The sequence below is a fragment of the Pollachius pollachius genome (assembly GCF_949987615.1).
Source record: "Pollachius pollachius genome assembly, chromosome: 2".
Lineage (NCBI taxonomy): Eukaryota > Metazoa > Chordata > Actinopteri > Gadiformes > Gadidae > Pollachius > Pollachius pollachius.
Genome location: NC_136935.1, coordinates 8,490,661 through 8,506,457, shown reverse-complemented (window position 1 = coordinate 8,506,457; position 15,797 = coordinate 8,490,661). Strand labels below are relative to the sequence as shown.

Here is a 15,797-nt window from a genome sequence, read left to right as displayed (position 1 = left end):
TTCTATCAGTGCAAAGGGCTCACATCATTCAATGTTGTCACAAAACTGAAAAACAGTGGCCCAACAGTTCAACAGTTCAATGAACTCAAACCCACCAACAAGCATGATATTCAGTGCAGTTGTAGAAGTTGTAGTGGCGACTTAAGTGGAAATCTTTCATGACATATCGTTTCTAAGCAAACTAGACATGGGTTTACCTTTGAATTCTCTGAAGATACTCTGCTTCTCTTCTTTCTTGACCGAGTTTTCTGTAACTCAATATATATATATTAAATTAAATAAAAATTATATGCGGCCCTGACTGAGCAAGGATGTGGGCCGTATGCGGCCCGCCAGTTGCCCATCCCTGGTCTAACCCATACCTGCTCCTTAATGACCTGTCTCTATGCTGTCTAACCCCTACCTGCCTCTTAGCGACCTGTCTGTACTGTCTTACCCCTACCTGCTTCTTAGAGACACGTCTCTGTACTGTCTAACCCCTACCTGCTCTTCATTGACCATCTGTATTCTTAATTATATTAACGAAACGTGGAATGTTTTAAAACAGGGTTTGGTTTTGACTTTATTTCCGCCCTCTTTGCTTCAAACCAGAAGTTCTGACAGAAGGTTCCGGTAGTTCCCGTGGCCCTCACCTCACACAGGCTGACTTCAGGACCAGGTTTAATAAAACCTCTTCTACAGGTCAAGGCATCCTGTAGACATTGTCATTACTGAAGAACAGCATCCAAACAAGGTTGTGATGATAATGGGATTGTTGGACCCATTGATGTGAGTGGAACCAGCAACCATTATCCTGGTGTGAGTGGAACCAGCGACCGTTCTCCTGGTTTCACCGGGTTCTTGGTGTGAGTGGAACCAGCGACTGTTCTGGTGTGAGTGGAACCAGTGAGGGTTCCCCTGGTCTAAGGGAAGGCGTGCAGGATTGGTGGGTGTCCGGTGTGCTGGAGAAAGCGTAGCAGGTCTGCGGGCGCCATGCCCAGGGTGGCAGTGTTGGTCATGGGGTGCAGGTGGACTGCCGGGTGCCCCCCCTGGACCAGGTCCTCGTCCAGGAGCAGCTTCACGCCGCCGTCCGTATCGAACAGAAGGGCCAGCGCCGACGCACAGCCCCGCCCCACCTGGGAAACCGGAGGTACAATACTCCCTTTAGAACCCTTTCTATACCGTTGGTTCTGTCCAGTGAGTTCCAGAATGCTGTGTGTGTTTACCTTTAGTTTTTCCAACATGGCTGCCTCGTCAGCCAGGCGCAGGTTTCCACTCCCCAGACCGAGATGCTTTGAGAGGTCACCCAGATTCACCTGCAGAGAACCAGGACACATAGATCCATATACATATATATGTATGCATGCAAATTCATCAGCTCTGAAAATGCTAGAGTCTGTGTACCATGCAACATTACAATTTTTTTACGAGTCAGTTTCCCAACGCACCATAGCAAGTTGTATGAGAAAGTTAGTCTGTCTTCCTTATATACCCTTACAATGGAACAATGGTGTATGTTTCTTTATATGGCAATTTTGAACGAACTGCCCCCCGTGTTCTCTACTGGCTCCTAGAACTAACAGTTATTTATGTATAACGTTCCTCGGACCTGCACTACGTTTGGTGAAAGTGCTTTTAAATCTTTTGCACCATCATCATGGTTTAAGCTACAGGATCACCTTACACTTGAATCCCAAATCACCATGAACAATTACAAAAGCAGGATTAAAGACAATTTAACCACAAACAGTACATATCCAGTTACTCAGCACTGACCTACTGAAATTATGCTTTATTGTGATTTGTCTTGTGTTTTGTGTCTTGTATTGTAATTTTAAATGTGAATTTTGTTTTTTAAATGTTAAATGTGAAACGTTTGTTTATGCTGCCTTCCTGGCTAGGACTCCCTTGAAAAAGAGATTTAAATCTCAATGGGAAAATTTCTTGGTCAAACAAAGGTTAATAAAAAAAACATAGAACCAGGACACATAGAACCACCATACACATAGAACCAGGACACAGAACAAGGACAAATAGAACCAGGTCACAGAACCGCTATCCATACAGAACCACCATACACATAGAACCACTATACACATAGAAGCAGGTCACATAGAACCAGGACAGAGGTGTTCTCTGACCTGCCGGTCATGGCGAACGGTCACGAGCCATAATGTCTTCTTCTTCTTGTCTTTAAGGAAGAGGTTCTTGGTCACGGCTCCGCCCAATTCCTGTAGGTGGGGCATCATCTCCTCCACCGTGAACACCTGAGGATGGGTCGGTTTAAATGCTTTAGCAACACATATATCCTGCTAATGAAGCAGAAACCACCTCCTCCTCCTACAGTAGAACCCACCTCCTCCTCCTACAGTAGAACCCACCTCCTCCTACAGTAGAACTACCTTCCCCTCCAGTAGAACCCACCAGCTCCTACAGTGGTACCCACCTCCTCCTCCTACAGTAGAACCCACCTCCTCCTACTCTCAGAAGCAGGTGTGTGTCCATGTATTTAGGTGGTTACTGGTTGGTGGTTATTGGTTAGTGGTTACTGCTGGTTAGGGGTTAGTGGTAACTGGTTACCGGCGGGTGCTCCACGCAGCTGGTCTCGATGTTCAGACCCCGCAGACATTCCTCCAGCTCCGCCCGCAGTTCTGAAGACGTCATGACGTTATCAATACTAAACTATTATACAATATGTATTGATCGAGAAACACACCGCTGTCGGAAGACACGCGCATTGAAAGGGCGAACCACTGATATGGATCGTGGATCTTGTTCGTTTCCAACAACTTTAACTTAGAGCCAAGAGCGCCATCTGCTGTGTCGGAGAGAGAGAGCCTGAGAGAGAGAGAGTGTGTGTGTGTGTGTGTGTGTGTGTGTGTGTGTGTGTGTGTGTGTGTGTGTGTGTGTGTGTGTGTGTGTGTGTGTGTGAGAGAGAGAGACAGAGAGAGAGAGAGAGAGAGAGCCTGAGAGAGAGAGAGCGTGAGGGAGAGAGAGTGTGTGTGTGTGTGTGTGTGTGTGTGTGTGTGTGTGAGAGAGAAAGAGAGAGAAAGAGAGAGAGAGAGAGAGAGAGAGAGAGAGAGAGAGAGACACTCAGCGGCCTGGCTTTAGTCCCCTCCCCTGAGCTCCTCCTGTCAGACTGAACCTTCTCACCACTGGGACGGCCTCCTCTCCTCTCCTGTCGTCGTCCTCCACCCCCCCCCCCCCCCCCCCCCCTCAACTACCCTCAACTACACCCTGGTGGTTCCTGTCCATGTTCCTTATTTGATTGGTTTTATGTGAGGCTGAGAGAGAGAGAGAGAGAGAGAGAGAGAGAGAGAGAGAGAGAGAGTCCATCAATAGTCATCAATAGTCCATCTCAGTGGACTATTGAGGACCTTGTCATTTCAGAGTAAACTCCCTTCCCTGGACCCTGTCAAAGTAAAAGTCCTCTATGTAAACCCTGTTCTGCCTGTCTTTGTCTCTCTGTCTTCTGTGTGAGAGTGAGATGCTGGGATGAGGAGTGATGGAGTGAAGGTGAGAGGGTGAGGCCGCCTGTGACCCACTTCTCCTCCGCTAAGCGTCCAATCACTTCCGTCCTGTCTAGTAAATATGTTTCTGCTCATAATCTGCTGTTTGGAGATTAACCTGCAAAATAACAATATTCTAAATAGTCTCCCGCTGGACAGCGGTGCGTGAGGTTTCCCGTGGAGCGAGTGGGTTCTTGGTGAGCAGGAGGTCTCTCCAAACGGGCACACACACACTCCGGGACCGCACACACTCCGGGACAACACACACCCCGGGACTGCACACACTTGGGTTCACGGTGAGCAGGAGGTCTCTCCACCCCGGGACCACACACACTCCGGGACCACACACACTCCGGGACCACACACACTCCCCCCGCCGTCCACAGCCATGAGCGTGAAGAAGGGGATCTCCTGCCCGGACCAGGACCCGGACTGCTTGCGCATCACCCAGACCCTGTCCTCCTGGAACGACTCGGGCCCCTACCGCCTGGTGGACTTGAGCCCTGCCCTGGGGGGCCGGACCCCCGCCCCGGTGAGTCTGACTGTCATAGGTAGATGGACATCTATCCGTCTATCCATCTCTCTCTCTCTCTCTAGTAGTAGTACTAGTATCAGTATTTAGTAGTACCAACATCAGTAGGTAGTAGTACTGGTATCAGTTGTATAGTAGTACTAATATCAGTAGTATAGTACTACTAATATCAGTAGGTAGTAGTTCTAGTATCAGTAAGTAGTAGTACTAGTAACAGTAGGTAGTAGTACTAGTATCAGTAAGTAGTAGTACTAGTAACAGTAGGTAGTAGTACTAGTATCAGTTGGTAGTAGTACTAGTATCAGTAAGTAGTAGTACTAGTATCAGTAGGTAGTAGTACTTGTGTCAGTAGTAGTATTGGTCTTGTGCTGCAGGTTCTGACGGAGGCCCCGTCCCTCCTCCCCACGACGGACGTCCCTGTACACGCCCACTACACCCTGGGAACAGTCGTCCTGCTGATCGGAATCACAGGCGTGATTGGAAACTCCCTCGTGATCTACGCCTTCTCCAAGTAACCAATCAGACCTTCACAAAACACACACATATATCTATATATCAGTAGGAAGTATGTATTAGTAGTAGTATGTGTGTATATATATATGTGTGTGCGAGTGTGTGTGTGTGTGTGTGTGTGTGTGTGCGTGTGTTTGTGTGTGCGAGTGTGTGTGTGTGTGTGTGTCTGTGCGTGCATGTGTATATGTGTTTGTAAGTGTGTGTGTGTGTGTTTTGTGTGCGTGTGCGTGTCTGTGTGTATATGTGTGTGTGTGTGTGTGTGTGTCTGCGTGTACGTGTGCATGTCTATGTGTGTATGTGTGTGTGTGTGTGTAGGAGCCGCTCCCTGCGGACCCCGGCCAACATGTTCATCCTCAACATGGCGCTGGCCGACCTGCTGATGTGCGTCACCCAGACGCCCACCTTCTTCATCAACTCCATGCACCGCAGGTGGATCTTTGGGGAGAAAGGTACACACTCACACACACACGCACACACACACACACACACAGAGACACACACACACACACACACACACAAACACACACACGTCTCTGAGGTGTAACAGGTCTGTTACAGGCTACATGTCTATGCTAGAGCTGTATCAGGTATATGACAGAGCTGTAACAGGTCTATGTGTGTGTGTGTTTGTGTGTGTGTGTGTGTGTGCAGCCTGTGAGGTGTATGCGTTCTGCGGCGCTCTCTTCGGGATCTGTTCCATGCTGACTCTGACCCTCGTCGCCGCCGACCGCTTCGTCGTCATCACGCGGCCGCTGGCCTCCATCGGCCTGTTGTCACGGCGACGCGCCGGGCTGGTCCTGATCGGGGCGTGGCTTTACTCCTTGGCCTGGAGCCTCCCCCCCTTCTTCGGATGGAGTGAGTGTGTGTGTGTGTGTGTGTGTGTGTTAGTGTGTGTGTATGTGTGTGTGCGTGTGTGTGTGTGTGTGTGTGTCTGTGTGTGTGTGTGTGTGTGTGTGTGTTAAGGAAAAAGGTTAGTCTTTAACTAAAATCTTGGGATGGATTTGGTTTATGAGGCTGTTTGCCTGTCTCCCTCTCTGTATGCCTGTCTCCCTGTCTGTCTGCCTGTCTCTCTGTCTGTCGGTCCGTCTGTCCGTCTGTCTGCCTGTCTGTCTGTCTACCTTTCTGTCCTTCCGTCTGTCTGTTTCCCTGCCTGTCTCCCTGTGTGTCTGCCTGACTTCCTGTCTGTCTAACTTCCTGTCTCCAGGTGCCTACGTCCCTGAGGGTCTGATGACTTCCTGTTCCTGGGACTACATGACCTTCAGCCCGGGGGTGCGCGCCTACACCATGCTGCTCTTCATCTTCGTCTTCTTCATCCCCCTCTTCATCATCATCTACTGCTACTTCTTTATCTTCCGCGCGATTCGCTCCACCAACAGGTCAGGGTCCCACCTCTGACCCCTAACCTCTGACCTATGACGCCTGACCCTCTGACCCTCTGACCCCCTGACCCTCTGACCCTCTGACCCTTGACCCTCTGACCCCCTTACCCTCTGACCCTCTGACCTCTGCCCTCTGACCCCCTTACCCTCTGACCCTCTGACTCCTGACCCTCTGACCCTCTGACCCCTGACCCTCTGACCCTCTGACCCTCTGACCCCTGACCCTCGGACCCATATAAGATGATGTAGGAGAATGATTAATACATTATGGACACATGATGTATACATGATGTAAACGGTTTATAAAGAGTAGTGTTTTCATGTTTAGGGCGGTGGGCCGGGTGAACGGCAGCTGCTCCAGCCGGGGGTCCCGGGGGGGCGGCGGCCAGCGGCTGCAGACCGAGTGGAAGACTGCGAAGATCGCCCTGATCCTCATCCTGCTCTACGTCCTGTCCTGGGCGCCGTACTCCGGGGTCGCCCTCACCGCCTTCGCTGGGTACACACGCATGCACGCACGCACGCACGCACGCATACACACACGCACCCACGCACGCACACACGTGCACGCACACACGCACCCACTCACGCACACACACGCAAGCACGCACACAGACACACACATACACACGAATGCACACACGCACGCACGCACGCACGCACGCTAGCATGCACGCACACAAGCACGCACACGCAGGAACTCATTCTCATGGTAACTCTATGTCCGTCTCCCGCTCTCTCGCTCTCTCTCGCTATGCTGACATGGTAACTCTATATCTCTCTCTCTGTCTCAATCTCGCTCCTGCTCTCTCTCTCTCTCTCTATCTCTCATAGTAACTCTATGTCTCTCTCCCTCTAGCTATGCTGACCTGGTAACTCCGTATATGAATTCTGTTCCTGCTGTGATCGCCAAGGCTTCCGCCATCCACAACCCCATCATCTACGCCATCACACACCCCAAGTACAGGTACACACACGCACACAAACATACACGCACACACACACACACACACACACACACACACCCCAACTACAGGTACAAACACGCACACACAAACGCACATGCACACACACCCCAGCTGCTATGCAACACATCGCTGTAATAAACCTCCTGAAGATGTGAGGCCGACTGCGACCCGACTTTCAGATCAACGTTCAAAGGGTTCTCCTTCGCTCTCTGCTGAACCAGAACCACACACAGAAGCAATTTGAACATTCTTTATTCTTTCATGCTGTCTTTTAATTCATGTGTTTTTATTCTGTGTTTTCTCTCCCTCTCCTGCTCCTCCTCCCCTCTCCTCCTCTCTCCCCCTCCTCTTCCTCCTCTCTGCCCCTCCTCCTCCCTCCTCTCTGCCCCTCCTCCTCCCTCCTCTCTCCCCCTCCCCCTCCTCCTCTCCCCCTCCCCCTCCTCCTCTTCCCCTCTCTCCCCCTCCTCCCCTCTTTCCCCCCCCTCCCCCCCCAGGCTAGCGTTAGCGCGCTACATCCCGTGTCTGGGCCGCCTGCTGTGTGTTCCTCGTGCTGACCTGCGCTCGGCGGGCAGCAGCTTCTCCTCCACCCGCCACTCCACCCTCAGCAGCCAGACGTCCGGCGGCAGCGCCCGGCAGCACAGCACCAGGAAGTCCCGCCTCTCCTCCGCCTCCGACAGCGAATCGGTACGTCAGGAGGGAGAGGGCTGTTCTGTGAGGAGCGCCGCGCCCTCCACACGCCGGGGCCAGGGGGTCAAGGGTCAGAGGGGCAGGGGGGTCAGGGGTCTGATGTTTGTAGGAGGAGCTCCATCTTCCGCCTATAACGGTCAGGTGATCTGGTGGAGGTCAGCACCACCCCTCCCCCCTTCATCACCCCTTCCCCATCACCACTCAACACCAGCAGAGGACTGTTCAACCCTCACCCACTGCTCAAATCAAGTTTGTGCCTGTGCGTGCACCTGCGTGTGTGTGTGTGTGTGTGTGTATGTGTGTGTGTGTCTCAGGGCTGGACGGACACCGAGGCGGACGGCTCCAGCATGGGGTCGCGACCCGCCAGCCGCCAGGTGTCATGTGACCTCAGAGACACGGAGCTCCCAGAACACAGAGCGTCCGTCAGGAGGGAGAGGGAGGCCGAGGTAAGACCGGCTGCTGGGAATACTGGGTCTTCTGGGTCTGATGGTTCTGATGGTCCTACTGGTTCTACTGGTTCTGCTGGTTCGGATGGTTCTGATGGTTCTGGTGGTTCGGATGGGTTTGCTAGTTGCTCGTGTTCTTCAAGGTTCTCCTGTTTTTCAAGGTTCTCGTGTTCTTTAAGGTTCGCCTGTTCTTCAAGGTTCTCGTGTTCTCTAAGGTTCTCGTGTTCTTTAAGGTTCTCGTGTTCTTTAAGGTTCTTGTGTTCTTTAAGGTTCTCGTGTTCTTTAAGGTTCTCGTGTTCTTTAAGGTTCTCGTGTTCTTCAAGGTTCTCCTGTTCTTTAAGGTTCTCCTGTTCTTTAAGGTTCTCCTGTTCTTCAAGGTTCTCCTCTTCTTTAAGGTTCTCCTGTTCTTTAAGGTTCTTCTGTTCTTTGTTCTGACAGAGCGGGGACCCGGCTGATGGTCAAATGACCAGAGCGGCCATCGTCCGGATTCCTAGCATCGTCGTCACCACAGAACCAAGCCCCTTCCTCCCCATTGGTCGAACTAGTTCTCGCTCTTCTCGCCCCCGGGTAGCCAATAGCCATGCAGGAGCGGGATCTGTTTCAACGGACACCCCTCACGTCTCAAATGACGGCTCCTCCCCCTTAATTTGATTGGTGGAGAACCACTAACGTAAAATATCGAAGTAGGTCATCCTAACGTTTACCACCTATTAATATATAATATATATATTATATTTATAATATATAATATATAAAATATACATACAACTACAGTAATTTGGTAATAATAAACTACAGTAACGGGTTAATAATCAACTACGTTAACTTGGTAATAAACGACAGTAACATGTTGATAAAAAAACGACAGTAACTTAGTAATAATAAATTACAGTAACACGTTAATAATAGACTACAGTAACATGGTAATAAACTACAGTAACGTGGTAATAAACGACAATAACATGTTAATAATATAAACAACAGTAACATGTCAATAATAAACTACAGTAACATGGTAATAATAATTTATTTATTTTGGTTTTACAGATACAAAAACATAGATAAGTGTGAAATAGTCATCTGATGTATGCATTATAGTGTTTAATAAACTACAGTAGCATGGTAATAAACTACAGTAACATGTTGATAATAAACGACAGTAACATGGTAATAACAAACTACGGTAACATGGTAGTAATAAGCTACAGTAACATGGTAATAATAAACGAGAGTAACTTGGTAATAAACTAGAGTAATATGTTAATAATAAATTACAGTAACGTGGTTATAATGTACAGTGCTTAACTCTTTAAAAGTCTTTCCTAAAATATTCCTGCTCTGTGTTTTATCACCTGTGCATAGTTATAATATATTGTGTTAGTTACAAATTGATTGTTACTTTATTGTATATGGTGAGACATGTATACCATAGAGGAATGTATTGAAAAATATATTGAGTGATGTTGATGATTATTATTGTGTCGACCAGGTCGTGTTTGTGCTCTGGGGGGGGGGGGGGGGGGGGGGTTCTGTGACCACCGCTGAGATGTTAGGTTGGTTATTTAATGTGTTATATATATGTTATATATGTGTTGTATATCTATATTTTCTATGTGCTATATATATATATATATATATATATATATATATATATATATATATGTTATGTGTTATATATGTTATATGTTATATATGTTATGCATGTTATATGTGTTAAATGTTATGTGCTATATATCTATGTTATGTGTTATATTTGTTATATGTGTTATATGGTATATGTTATATTTGTTATATATGTGGTGCTATATATATGTTATATGTGTTATATATATTTATATATATGTTATACATATGTTATATATATGTTGTGTTTCTGAGTTCAGTTTGTTAATAAAGGCGGTTCTGTGGTTACCGGTTACCAGCTGCCCCGTGTTGTTCCTCTGGCTGTGTTATCAAGTTGTTAGTTGTTAGGAGGTGTCTTCCTTCAGGGCGAAGCAAAACACCTCCGCTTCGTTTCGGTGTCCGGTTCGCCCTGTCGGAGCTTATTTTCCCTTACATAATGAATCAAATTCACGCGCGTGCGTGTGAGAGGGTGAATACCTCTTTAAATAATGCCCGGCTCATCAGCCCCCGGTAACCCCCTCACGGGCGACGTCGACCCCAGGGCCCGTCGCAACGCCAGTGGAACCGGGACAACACACCGGGGACACACCGGGAGCACCCCAGGAGCACAACGGGAGCACACCAGGGAAAACACCGGGAGAAGACCGGGAACACACCGGGAGCACGGCCTCTTCTATCGCAGGTAGGGCAAGTCCCGGTAAAACCAACCCTCTCCAGGTCCTCCCCCCCCCCCCCGGGTCTCCGGTCCCTCTCCTCCTGGTCTCCGGTCCCTCTCCTCCCGGTCTCCGGTCCCTCTCCACCCAGTCGTCGATCCCTCTTCCCCGGGTCTCCGGTCCCTCTACTCCCGGTCTCCGGTCTCTCTCCCCCGGGTCTCCAGTCCCTCTCCTCCCGGTCTCCGGTCCCTCTCGCCCGGGTCACGTGACGGGGACGGAACCATAACACGCGTGAGCACGAGAGAGCGTGAGGAAGGTGAGATCGCGCAGGCTACTGCGCGCCTATTGGTCCGTTGACCGGGCATCCCGGATGTTGGGGGCGGTACCAGGCCAACATAGCTCGACTTTGATTTGCTAGAGAGGAAAGCACCTTGCTGTAAGCGCAGGTAGAAGAGTTAAATATAATGGTAATATATGTTAAATATACTGGATATATATGTTCAATATACTGACAATATATGTTCAGTATACTGGTAATGTACAGTATGTTCAATATACTGGTAATGTATGTTCAACATAGCCTATTGGTAATATATGTTCAATATACTGGTAATGTGTTCAATACGGGTAATGTATGTTAAATATACTGGCAATGTATGATCAGTATACTGGTAATGTATGTTCAATATACTGGTAATGTGTTTAATACGGGTAATGTATGTTAAATATACTGGTAATGTATGATCAGTATACTGATAATGCATGTGGTGGTACACCCAGTTGGATGTACTGGTAATTTCCCAGTACATGTTGGATACACTGGTAATACGTGCTGTTGATGTTGTTATATATCGCTGTATATTGTTTTACTACTAACCCTTTACTATAATATATAATAATATATAATTATATTGTTAGATATTGTTAAATATTGTTGTATTGTGCTGTATATTGTTAAATATATTATATATACGTACATGTATATATTTGTATCATGTGGCGAATGAATGCTGTTATCATGGCGATATTTATACTGCTGACCTTTATATTTACAGGACAGATGAAAACACACGCACGCACGCACGCACACACACAATAATCACAATAACTCTAGCAGTAGTCCACTGGACAGCTGGGATCTGAAACACAAGTTGCCATACTTAGAGACACACACTCACAGACACACACACACACCAAAACACACTCACAGACGCACACACACACACACCCCCACACACTCACAGACACACACTTATAGACACACACTCACAGACACCACATTCACAGACACAGACACACAAACCCCCACACACTCACAGGCACAGACACACACACCGCGGGCAGCATGGCCGCCAGGTGACCTTTGGGTTCCGGGCCGAGCGGTTGTGGGTTCCCCGCTCCGCGTTCCTCGGATAACGAGACGTTTCCTGACGGGTCCTCCTCCCGTCCAGCACCACGCCGCCGGACCGGCCGGGGGCATGGCCGTGGCCGGGGGCGGGGCCGCGTTCTAATCTGGTCCGGGTGATTCAGGCGTTGGGCATACCGGGCTCTCCTTTCACGCCAAATAAGGCCCTCCCCTCCCCCACCTCCCAGCATGCCTCTTGCCGGCTAGCTGTGTGTCAGGAGAACACTGCTATTCTTAGCCTGTCTCTCCAGACCCCCCGCAACACACAGACCTCCTCTCTGCTCCTCTCTCTGCTCCTTTCTCTGCTCCTCCTCTCTCTGCTCCTCCCCTCTCTGCACCTTCCTCTGCTCCTCCTCTTTCTGCACCTCCTCTCTCTTCACCTCTCTCTGCTCCTCCTCTCTCTGCTCCTCTCTCTGCTCCTCTCCCTGCTCCTTTCTCTCTGTTCCTCCTCTCTCTGCTCCTCTCTCCTTCTCCTCTCTCTCTGTCTGTGTGTAGATCAGAGGTCGGGTTTGGCCTTTAGACCTCCAGACCGGTTCAGACCCGATCTTTCGGTCCCATCTTGAGTTGAACCCGCTCTGCTCTCCAGCTTGAGGCCGCTCTGGACTGGAGGATGGGGACCTACAGCGTGGGTCTGGTGGGCCCCGGGCCCTGGGGCTTCAGACTGCAGGGAGGCAAGGACTTCAACATGCCCCTCACCATCTCCAGGGTAAGAATCCAATATCAGTTCTGTATATATATAGTCCTCCTCTAGTCCTCCTCTATTCCTCCTCTATTCCTCTAGTCCTATATATTATTCCTGGTCCCCAGACCGGGGTAGTCCTGGTCCTCAGACCGGTGTATTCCTGGTCATCAGACCGGGGTAATCCTGGTCCCCAGACCAGGGTAGTCCTGGTCCCCAGACCGGGGTAATCCTGGTTCTCTCGTAAACTGATCATGTTCACTTCTTGTTGTAAACGATAGACCAGCTCATGTGGCGTCCATCTTGAATCCCTCGGGGCTCGAGTGGTTTCCATCTTTAACTCCAAGATGGAGCCGCTGGCTTTGAGCTCGGCTCGTAATGGAGCCTTCAGAAGAGGACCAGGACCAGGCTCTGAGGACCAGGACCAGGCTTTGAGGTCGCTAGGATCCAGTCCATCTCAGGTGGCCCAAGGTTTGCCCCATGGCTGCAGCACTCTGGGTTTGTGGGACATTAGTTTCATACCTGGTAACCCGGGCTCCTGAGAATAGGTCATGTGAGCACATCCAGACTGAACCCGGTGTGACCGCTTAGAGGAGGACTGACCACGTCCTGGTTCCTCCCATGAACCCATGACCCCTTTAATGTAACAAGGACTGGCCAGGACCAGTTCCCCTCTGTCCCACCGGGTCCGGTCACAAGGAACACAGCCCGGCTTCTGGGTTGGGAGTTATGGCTTTGGGCGCGCAGATATTGACGTGGTCTGGAGGACTGGAGGTCTGGAGGTCTGACCACCACACACACACACACACACACACACACACACACACACACACACACACACACACACACACACACACACACACACACACACACACACACACACACACACACACACTCGCGCGCGCGCACACACACACATCCCTCTGTTATCTTAAGCTAGCAGCTGAACATTTGCTTTTAGCTCTGAAAGCTAACAGCTGAATTGTAGCTCTAATGTTAGCTCTATTGTTGACTCCTGCTCTAACAGCTAAATGTTAAATATGATTTATAATATTAGTCTTATGTTGTTTTGGGTTATAACAGCTATTGTTAGCTCAAATGTTAGCTGTAAGCTCTATCTATCGGGGTCATCCCTATGTTCCCCAGGTCCTATGTTCCCCGGGTGCAAAGGGTAAGGGTCAGGTTTAGGGTTATGGTTAGGGTTAGGGTGAGGGTTAACCCTCACCCTAACCCTAACCATAACCAATCGGAGGAGAGCCATTCTAACCAATCACAGGCGAATTGGGGGTGAAAAAGGCAGTACTTGCCCCTACCATCCTACGAAAAAAAGATTTGCTCACAGGGTCCTATGTTCCCCGGTCACATACAAAGCGGGGAACATAGGACCCGGGGAACATAGATACGCTCCCTATCTATCAGCTAATGTTAGCTATAGCTCTATTTTTCATAGGCTACTGTACTGTTGGCTCTACTGTTAGCTGTTAGCTCTATCTATAGCTAATGTAAGCTGTTGGCTCTACTCAAACTCGTATGTCAGCTCTATTGTTAGCTGTTGGATCTATCTATACTCTTTTGTTGACTCTGATGTTAATTATTGGCTCTATCTAATAGACTAATGATAGTTAGCTTCATCTAAACTCCAATATTAGCTGTAATGTTGGCCCTTAATCACCGGTACAGTCTCCAAGGGCTTAACAGGCCAAATATTTATGACAATCTAGTGTAATGCTCTAATGTTAGTGGAATATTCTATGTGAGTTCAGACAATAGCTGACCTACTTTAGCTTCTCTCTCTAGCATTCGCCACATGTCAACACGCCCGTTATATAACCACGGCATCTGAGACAACACCATCACACACCTTACCCTGCAGTCCACTGTGTATGGCTATACTGATATGACAACACAATACACACCTTTAAAGAATACACACCTGAACACAATAAACACACACACTGGTACATAATACACACCTGTACACAATACACACCTGTACACACCTGTACCCAATACACACCTGTACACAATACACGCCTGAACACATACACACCTGAACACATACACCTGTACACATACACACCTGAACACATACACACCTGAACACAATACACACCTGACCACAATACACCTGTCCACAAAACACATCTGAACATATACATCTGTACATAACACACACTCGAACACAATGGAGACAAGCCTTTGGGCTTTTGTATTTTTTTATTGGGTCCCTTTTGAACACTTCTTGTTGATTGTTGTTCAATAAAGTTTTCAATGAATCAATCAATCAATACACACCTGAACACAGTAGTTGTATTCAAACATGTATGTGTGCGTGCGTGTTTTTGTGTGTTGTAACCTGGTGTGTGTGTGTGTGTGTGTGTGTATGTGTGTTTGTGTGTGTGTGTGTGTGTGTGTGTAGATCACCCCGGGCAGCAAGGCGTCGGGGGGCAGCCTGGTGCAGGGTGATGTCATCGTGGCGATCGACGGCGTGGCGACGGAGGGGATGACTCACCTGGAGGCGCAGAACCGCATCAAGATGGCCGCCTGTAACCTGGCGCTCACCATGACCAAGTACACACACACACACACACCATGACCGAGCACACACAACGTGACCAAGTACACACACACACACCGTGACCAGGTACACTCACACACAACCACAAACACACACTCACTCACACACACTCAACACACACACACACACACACCATGAACAAGAACACACACACACACACACACACACCATGAACAAGAACACACACAGACAGACACAGACACACACACAAACACACACACACACACACACACACACACACACACACCATGAACAAGAACACACACACAGACAGACACAGACACACACACACACACAAACACACACACACACACACACACACACACTATGACCTAGTATACACACACACACTAACACACACACACACACATATGTTCATATATTCATGTATATATTAATTCATGTATTCATGTATCTGCAGGGCAAAGCCTCGCCAAGTTCCGGTAACAGCAGGAACACTTTCAGCAATGCCCGGTCAACAGGTAACATTATACAGTGTTAGCCAGTGTTGTCAATTTACTGACAGTATTGTGACATATAGTGACAGTAGTGATATATAGTGACAGTAGTGTTATATAATGACAGTATTGGATATAGTGACAGTAGTGTGATAAATGATGAATCCTCGGACGCCAGCCTTCCGAGTCAGAGGTCGGAAATCTCACAGCTTTCTTGTGGCATTTCACCGAGAGCAGTGATGACGCACTCAACAAAATGGCTGCGCCCGTGAAGAGATTTATTTTCTTTGTATTTGTACCACGTTGGTCACGTTAATGTCGATTTTATATGCTCTTACACACTTGATTACATTGCTGCTTTATTCCGGTCTTATGCATTGCACGGTCTTGC

The 15,797-nt window shown here is 48.6% G+C and overlaps 3 protein-coding genes across 3 annotated transcripts in view; 2 read left to right on the top strand and 1 right to left on the bottom strand.

The window, feature by feature from the left end:
* Positions 1–576: 576 nt before the first annotated feature.
* On the bottom strand, positions 577–2,727 carry prorsd1 (prolyl-tRNA synthetase domain containing 1). Its single transcript, XM_079758546.1, has 4 exons — positions 2,560–2,727; positions 2,121–2,246; positions 1,206–1,295; positions 577–1,115 (listed from the first exon to the last, which is right to left on the bottom strand). Exons 1-4 carry the CDS (start codon positions 2,641–2,643, stop codon positions 903–905), a joined length of 513 nt encoding a protein of 170 aa, XP_079614672.1. The 5' UTR covers positions 2,644–2,727; the 3' UTR covers positions 577–902.
* Positions 2,728–3,876: 1,149 nt separating this feature from the next.
* Positions 3,877–11,797, top strand: LOC307070553 (melanopsin-A-like; the record flags this gene model as incomplete). The annotated part of the gene is made up of 13 exons (XM_079729060.1): positions 3,877–4,020; positions 4,395–4,531; positions 4,849–4,982; positions 5,185–5,388; positions 5,738–5,909; positions 6,241–6,408; positions 6,769–6,876; positions 7,372–7,561; positions 7,879–8,010; positions 8,244–8,387; positions 8,449–8,577; positions 10,175–10,315; positions 11,738–11,797. 13 exons carry the CDS (start codon positions 3,877–3,879, stop codon positions 11,795–11,797), a joined length of 1,863 nt encoding a protein of 620 aa, XP_079585186.1.
* Positions 11,798–12,301: 504 nt separating this feature from the next.
* Positions 12,302–15,797, top strand: part of LOC307091757 (LIM domain-binding protein 3-like) — a gene marked incomplete at both ends in the record, with an annotated part of 7,878 nt that continues 4,382 nt past the window's right edge. Inside the window, 3 exons of the mRNA XM_079758543.1 lie at positions 12,302–12,397; positions 14,790–14,941; positions 15,370–15,430. Of these exons, the coding sequence (XP_079614669.1) occupies positions 12,302–12,397; positions 14,790–14,941; positions 15,370–15,430 (309 nt within the window). The remainder of the gene's footprint in view (positions 12,398–14,789; positions 14,942–15,369; positions 15,431–15,797) is intronic.